Source organism: Calonectris borealis, chromosome Z, assembly GCF_964195595.1.
Source record: "Calonectris borealis chromosome Z, bCalBor7.hap1.2, whole genome shotgun sequence".
Lineage (NCBI taxonomy): Eukaryota > Metazoa > Chordata > Aves > Procellariiformes > Procellariidae > Calonectris > Calonectris borealis.
Genome location: NC_134352.1, coordinates 48,149,804 through 48,157,835, shown reverse-complemented (window position 1 = coordinate 48,157,835; position 8,032 = coordinate 48,149,804). Strand labels below are relative to the sequence as shown.

Genomic DNA, 8,032 nt, shown 5'->3' with positions numbered 1-8,032 from the left:
TCCTCCGCCCTGCAGGCAGCGGGCCGCCCCGCGGGAGGGCGGGCGGCAGCGGCGCTCTCCGGGCCACGGCCCGCGCCCTCGCGGTTGGCGGCGGGCACGCGCTCCCCGGCAGCCCGCCCCACCCCCGCCCGTCACTCACCGGCGGGCGGGGTCGAGCTCCGCGGGGCGCGCATGCGCCCTTCCCGGCGCGGTGGCGGTGCGTGCGCTTTCGGGGGACGCGCGCTCCGCGGAGCCGGCGGCGCTCGGCCCCCTCATGGCCAAGCGGCGCGCGGAGCCGTTAGTGTGTCACGTGCCCATCAAGCGGTTCCTGCGCGAGCCGCCGCCGCCCCGCGCTGCCGCGCCCGAGCGGCGCCCCCGGGGCGAAGCGGCGAGCGCCGGCCCTGCCGCCCCGAAGCGGAAGCTGGAGGAGGCTGAGGCGCCGCCGGGCAAGCGGCCCGGGCTGCGGGGGAGCAGTCCCCGCGGGGAGCAGGGGGAGGCGGGGGGCAGGCGGCGGCGGCGCGGCGGGCCCGCGGCGCCCCAGGACGAGCGGACGGCGGAGGGACGCGCCGGTGGCCGGGGCAAAGAGCGGGCCGCCGCCGCTGAGGTAACGGAGCAGGGCTGCGGCGGCGGGAGGCCTCCCGGGGAGGGTGCCGCGGTGCTGCCGTGGGCGGGCCCGAGCTTGCTGCTGCCGCTCGCCGCCGGGGAGGAAAAACCGTGGGCGGTGTTACTGGCAGCTGAGGCGTTACCGTGGGACCTCGAGCTCGGCCCGCTGCGCCGGGGCGCTGGTGTCGGCCGGGGGAGCTGGCGGGCCGGGCGGGTCGGCAGAACGTACGGGCGGAGTCCCCCGGGCCTGGGGCAGGCACCGCACAGCGCTCGGCGCCCCGCAGCCTGTTCCGTGCCTCCCTGTGTTAGTCGGTCGTGGGTCTCCCAGAGCTTTTTTTTTTTCTTTTTCCTTCTCCCGGTGCAAAAGAAGTAATATTTCTAGCTTCTCCCCTCCTTAGAAAAACTGGTGGGAAACTGCCTGTCTGGAGTTCACCTTAGTTAAGTCGATCTGCAGCCACATCCCCATCCAAAAGCATGGTGGAAGCTTGAAAAGTTTAATAGCATCTCTATTGTTTGAGGTTGCGGGTCAGGCTTACTACAACGTCTGGCAACTTTCTTAACTTTTTGTTTGGGATGGGCATTTAGCAGCGATACCAGAGCTATCTTTGAACTAAAACGTCTAGTGAAGGCGAGGGGATCAGTTATTTAATGGTCAGGGTGTATTGAAATGCGCAGTTGATTTCGATGTTTCTGGTTAACTTTGAACAACGTAGATTCTTCGCCCTGGCCTTGATCACATTTTATACAATAGGCCAAGAAACAAAGTCTGGTACTAAGAAGGTTTTAGTTTTGCAAAAATAAAATGCTAGGTCAAACTTCGTGACTAGTTACAAGTTTGATGTATGTAAACTCACCTTTCCTCCCACTGTGACCTTTTAAATAAGACTGAAGTATTTGATCCAGTCATACGGAAGTGGCAGAAAGTCTAATCAAGTCAGATGGATTCTGAACTCCAGCTTCAGACTCTGGTTTTGAAAAGATGGGTCCTTTGATAGTGTAGCACCCATCTATGATCTGTAAAGAAAATTGTGGCTTTTCTTTCTCGGGCTTTGCCTTTTGGTGGATGGTAGAGTTAAGGCACGAAGGAATTGAGGGCAAAATTCTATGTCCTATGAAAATAATACATCCTTTCTAGGCTGCACCTTTTAAACACAAGCATATCTTTCATTTCTGAAGAGAGAACAAGCGTATTCTGAAGCAAAGCAAATTGAACAAATTGGGCAAGCCTCTACAGAAAAGTTTTACTCCATCACAAACGTAATGCTGAATTCTTTACTTATCCCTAGGGTTATTAGGCATAATTTTGTAAGGTTAAGCAGTGGTAGGAAGGCAACAAGCCCCCCGGATTTCCACACAATAAAGAGTATTTCTCTACATAAAATGTTTTTTAGGACTGTATTTTTAACAGGTTGTTTCCCTAAGTACAGTATTGTATAAAAAATATTTTCGCTTTAAAATAAAGCTTAGTTAACGGCAGGCAAGAGGTGTTTCTTCCATCTTCTGTGTGTCCTACCTGTGTGTTTTAAATCTTTCACAAAGATATTTCTGATGATGATTTTTACACCTTTCTGAAAATACAGCTGTAGGTTGGCAGGATTCTTTGCCGTTTTGTGGCTTCTGTAGTTTGTTACAGTAATAAGCCTGATCTGGACACTCAATTTCACACTGTTTTTGTTAATGTTACAAGCAATTCCAATTATGTTACTGTTGGCCAGAGAATAAATATTGTTTCAGTTTTATTTGCAACCACACCTTTGCAACTCGAGTTGGCAAATTAACTCCTTAAAAATCGAACAACTTCATCTGTAGAAACTGAGCTGTTGTATCTCTGAGCTTGCTGCATGTTACCTACCTTGCTAGAATTTCTTCTCAAAACCTATTTTGAAAGATATTTAGGTGAATGTGAATATTTGATCCTTTATTTTGCATTTTATGTATTAATGTTTAGTGTTTGCGCTTGTCTTTTGTGCTCCTTGGAATTGTTTATTTTCACACTGAATCTTTCTGGGAGATACCAATAAACTGAAATACTGCTTCTCTGGAGACTTGAATGCTCTTAAAATTAATCCTGTATGTAGTCTGAGTCCAAAATTAAGAGTATGCATATTTTTGCGGTTATGAGGTTTTATAATCTCTTTGAAACAAGAATACTGTCATTTACTCTGTGCGTACAAAGCATCTAGCACAGGGGTGCTCTGACTTTAAGTACTTAACTCTCACAGTGTGAGCGGTAACTTCTTAGTAAAATATAAGGGGAGTTCGGATTAAACATGGAGAGGATTTGTATGGGTAGCTGACAGTTTCTGAAACTACTGTTGCTGGAGATTTTTTTCAAAGGACTTGCTAGCCACCTGCCCTGCACAGTTCTGTGTGACGCTGCCTAGGTTGGAATATGGACTGGAAAATCTTTGTTGTTTGTTGTTAATGCTGTGCAGTACAAAAATTTCAGTTTACAAGAATATTTATGCAAAATGTGTGCGACTACTTACAGTTTGGCTTTCTTCAAGTTTCTATATAATCAGCCTTCTGTTTCTGTTGCATTATATCATTTAACTGGTTTTGGTCTCTATTACAATTAATGGGAACTTTGGTTCTTCAATTTTCCCTGAAGACAATCTTTTCATAGTGAGCAAATTCACGTTAGTAGTACTCTACAGCAGCCATCTTGCTGCTATGAAATGTCTTTCATGCCTCTCTTAATTATTACAGGTCTTGAATAATGCAGTGATTTTTGTAGTAAAAACAGGTTACCTAGAACAACAAATTGTAGTTCACAAGAGGTTTGTGTGGTAACAAATAGAAAAATGTGTTCTTTAAATGGAAAGTATGGTGAATTTATGTACTTCTCTCTTTCGGGGAGTGGGGGGGAACATAATTCTTCCATTATCTGAGAGGGTTTAGGGACGGTATTTATTTACTGCAATTTCTGAACATGACATTTTTTTTATTCTGTTGCAGAGCCAGCAGACAAAGCATGAAATTTTTCCAGAGCGATACCAAAACAGTTATACCAGTTTTTTTGTTAAAAATACTTTTGTTTAGCATCTATTACAGCTGAGACATTAAAGTAAAATATCTAAAAATTCCAATTGTATATTAGGAAAAATACAAACCAATATTATATGGAAATGTATTATTTTAGTTTTGTGGCAGCATTCAGTGTTTTTACATACCAGAAGAAAGTACATGCTCAAGGCCTAAGGAATGTCTTGAGAATTCGTCTTCTTACATGTATCATGTCCATAGAAACATGCACAGATTGGCCACTGTTTATAACCACGACGTGGTTATAAACAAACAGTGTGTTTTCTAACAAAGATTTAAAAAAAAAATTCTATGATTGCAGAGTAAAGTAGTAGATAAGTATGTGTTCCTCCAAGGTTTTTCTTGTACTACTTGCCAGTTCTTAAACTTTTCCCTCCCTGTCCATAGAAGAGATCCTCATTTTTCTCATGTATACTTGAGTACAAAATGTAGATACAGAAAAGAAGAAACGGAATGTGGTAGAAACACTACCCAGTGCTTTACTTTTCCTGCAAGTATCATCCTCTGAGTTGATGTAAAATAGCTAAATATGTTCTTCTGAATACCAGCTTCTAAATGTGCATGAAACTTGTATAGTATTGTGAGAAGAAAAAGCAGTGAACAGTTTTTATATGCAAAGTCCAGTAATTGCACAAGTTTTACAGTATCGTTCTGTACAAAGATTGCAAGTTGAAGAAATTGGTGGAGTTACAGAAGTATTTCCCAGAGATCGTACAGTAGTTCTTTGCAAGAATATTTGAAAGAACAAAACTAAATTATTATTTGGTTGAAATTTTCTGTGGTATTTTACTTAGAAGTAGCTCATATTTTTTCTGTATAAAATTATAAGAACTGTTAATACGGAACAGCTGAGTAACTCTTCCTTGGTTTAGTTTCTTTTATAAAAGTTTCTTTTTATTATTTTGTACTGCTATGATACACATTAATGTTTTGTTGCCTTTTTGTTTATTTGTCTCTTTTCAAAGCAAGAAGATTTCTGTCAGTATAACTCATTCCTGTATTGGAGACCACCATTGCCTACTCTTGATTTGTCTGATATTCAGAACCTAGATGGAGAGACTCCACCAGAAGCTAAAACTCCTTCAAGGACTGATACCATGGAGACTGAAATGGAGACCTGATCAATTGTTTCATAGTTGTGCATCTACTCACAAGAAACTTGTTTCCATTTGGATTCAAGTTTTTCTACTTGGGAGAAAAATAAGCATGCTTCTGCCTTCTTGAAGAAACAGTGTTATGTCAGTCTGCAAAAGCAAGTCTGAGTTGTCTAAGTGGATGGGATAATCACTATTAGGTACTTAATAGTAAGCTATCTGGAGGTGTACAGTGTGGAGGAGGCTATAATGTTTAGCAAAAATGCTTGAAAATACAGAGGCAAGCTAAAAGAAGACTACAGAAAATTAGAACTTTGGGATGCAATTAAAAGAAACAGGTGGATATGTTACATGTCAAAAGGAAATGGAAAATTATTTTGCCTGTCCTGAACAAAAAGATGTAACTGTGATAGCTGAAAGTGAAATATTTATTATGTGAATTTATCATAAAGCACACAAACTGTAGTGATTTTTAATGTGTTTTTTTCTGTGTAATAGCTAAACCAAAAAATAAGAGCCTACCAAAACCAGACAAAACATTCCCTTTTCTATGCAAACCAAAAACAAGTGTGGCAGGGAGGGGGAAGGAAAAGGGGATCTTTTCTTCTGTAAGCTGCCATCTGAAAGTTTTTCACATTTCACGTTCTTCTCTTCACATTACCCGAAGCAGTGGGCAGCCAGCTTTTAGGTTTTTGGTCCATTCTCAAGTTAATGCTATTCTTATTCTTTGTGATGTTAGCTCCGAACCACTTGATAGCATTGAAATGGCAGGTGTGGACAGATGTGTCAAGAAGAGTTAATGCAATATAAAATTACCACATACACTTTTTCAAACTTAACTGACTGAGGTGTAGTTTTTGCAGAGACTATGGATCTTGCAAAAAATTTTTACAGAAGTTCATTGAATTAGTGTTTTTTGCTGTGAAATACAAACTTAATGTTTGTCTTTCGTAATTTATTTACAAGTTGAAGTACAATTAGAAAGACTTGTCTTTGATAATAGGCTGAAGTTGTATGGGCAGACTGTCAGACTTTGCAAATGTGTTTTGTCTTTAAGGATAGCAAACGCTGTATTTTTGCTGGAATGATCATTGAAGAAGGCAACTTGTGAATTTTTTAAATTTTCTTTAAATAATGTATTTGCTAAAGGACAATAAAGTTTTGTCTGTATGTATTTGAAAACTTTGGGACTATTACTGTGTGAAGTTCCTGACTTTATTTCTTAATATTGTTGCTTCTATAACTTTGTCATTTTATTTGGTCTTTTTGCTTAAAATAGTCAGCTTGTCAGCCTTCTTAGTAAACATTTGGAAACTTTTTTCAGTGTTTGTGCTGTAAGGTATCTGTATTTGTTTATTGCTTATTCGTTTAGATCTCTAGGGTCTCTTAGTACCCACAGAAGAAAGGAGGTGGCTTGGTGACTTAAGCATTTCATGGTCCTTGTCTGGATATGCTTCTACCTGCTACCAGATTAGCTGGATACATATTTAAACAATATTTGTTTTTCTCACACATTTTTAATTACATTTTTTGAGTTCAAATACATCAACTTGTCTTAGGAGGTACTTTAAAAGTGTTTTTAAAAACAAACTCCTTTTCTGGCAAGAATACAACTGCTGTTACATGTTTACTATAACCAAAATAAATTAGTGAGGAAATACATTTATTCATTTGAGGTGTTCGTTTTGTGTTTGTTTTTTTTTCTTTTTCCCCTGCCCCTATGTAATATATGCATTCCTGAATTTGTGGTTTTTGTAATATTTCACACCATCCAGTATTCTCAGGATCCAGTATTTTGCATTATTAGCTAGTATCTTTGCAGACATGCTTTAGTTGCTTAAATGTGCTTGGAGCTTCATATGCAGTACGTATGCAGCAGTAGACTGCATTTTAGCATTAAAATCAGTCTCTCCTTTCCCCTATATTCACAGGACAGAAGGGGTTTTATTGTTGTCTTACATATTTGAGCTACTCCATAGCAAAATAAATAAGCCCTTTGAAGCAAATAAAGCTTGCACTATGTTGTAGGCTGTATGTTTACTGTATTTGCAATTATGCTGTAGGCAAGCTCTTTCCTCTTAGATTGTTCCAGTCGTGGGCTCTGGGTTATGGGCTGGAATCTTACGGTTACTTTCAGAGCATTTGCTGAGCTGATTAATTTTTTCCATTCATCTGTTTGCAAATAAAGGCAAATTTAAAAGCCTTGGAAAACCTTTTTAAATGAGTCTGGGTGTTTGGGTTATACAAAGGACTGGGCAAGGTAAGGGGGAGTGATGATAGATTACACAAACTTTGCATTAGAGCTGTCAAAAGGTGTGGTCAAGACATGTCATTGCTCAATGTCTGGTGTCTCCAGGTTCCATGTGTCACTGTGGGCTACCAAAACACTGGTCTTGACTTCCGACTCCATTGTAGTAGAGAGCTTTTGTTCAAGGGTTGTACATACTATAAGTAAGCTTAAGATGTTTTAACGTGCATGTGCATTTATATCCAGTGAGAAGAAAATGTTCTTTTGAAATAACAAAATGTTAGCACAAATTCCAAGACAGCTGAGGAGTGGCATAATACCTACCAGTGGCGATCTTCATTGGATGTGTTCTTAAACTTTCAGAAAAAAATTGTTTATATTCTCTCTGGGTAATAAGGAGTTTGCTTTTCTCTAAAATGTTCCTCTCTCAAAGGAAGAACCACTGTCAAAAGAGTAAGAAAATGTACAGTGTAACCACAGAGACCAATCTAGATATTACCCAAGTTGATAAAGGTGTTGCACCTGCAAGTAGCACAGTAAGGGTGTGGGCATTCTAAAGAGAAGTGAAATGCTGGAGTTAAATATGTTTCAGAGCAGATTTAAACAGCAAAGTAGTATCATCAGCATGTCGGCCTTTGCAGATTTTCTGTTTCATTCTAAACTTAAGGCCTGTTTTATATGGTCCGATTGGTGTTAATTATTGAAGGCCTACACTGTATTTACGGTTCCCAAGATAGGTAAGCCTTCAGGAGAAGCTTAAAGCTCAGTCCAAATCAGGAAAGTGAAGAACTACTATGAAAAACAGGCTGCATTGATGACCATGTCTTGGGTAAGTAGACTGTGGTAGAAAGAAAGAAAAAAAAAAAAGTGGGGAATGGAAGATAGGTGATGATGAAGAAGTAGGGTAGCAAACGAGTGCAGGCATAGCTGGCCAGCAGAGCAATGACATGAAGTAATATTTTCAGCTCTGTCTCCTTCAGCACAGCAGAATGCACAATAATTTGAATATGGTGATCAACAGTAGATTATTAGGTTTCACTGTTTTGACAGTAACTGCTTGATG

The 8,032-nt window shown here is 41.0% G+C and overlaps 1 protein-coding gene across 2 annotated transcripts; it reads left to right on the top strand.

The window, feature by feature from the left end:
* The first annotated feature begins 187 nt into the window (after nt 1-187).
* Nucleotides 188-6,383, top strand: CZH9orf40 (chromosome Z C9orf40 homolog). Of its 2 annotated transcripts, none has more exons than XM_075136236.1 (2): nt 188-583; nt 4,593-6,383. In XM_075136236.1, the coding sequence occupies exons 1-2, from the start codon at nt 254-256 to the stop codon at nt 4,746-4,748; spliced, it is 486 nt and encodes a 161-aa protein (XP_074992337.1). In that variant the 5' UTR covers nt 188-253; the 3' UTR covers nt 4,749-6,383. The 2 variants fall into 2 exon arrangements, with proteins under 2 accessions (XP_074992337.1, XP_074992335.1); XM_075136234.1 differs by lacking the exon at nt 4,593-6,383 and adding an exon at nt 3,541-4,586 and having other exon boundaries at nt 193-583.
* Nucleotides 6,384-8,032: the final 1,649 nt, after the last annotated feature.

What these genes read in the sequence shown, in the direction of transcription:
- CZH9orf40 (XM_075136236.1), top strand. Translation starts at nt 254, where the DNA reads ATGGCCAAGCGGCGCGCGGAGCCGTTAGTGTGTCACGTGCCCATCAAG. An exon ending in AGCGGGCCGCCGCCGCTGAG is followed by an intron (nt 584 to 4,592) that starts GTAACGGAGCAG and finishes CTCTTTTCAAAG; the next exon opens with CAAGAAGATTTCTGTCAGTA.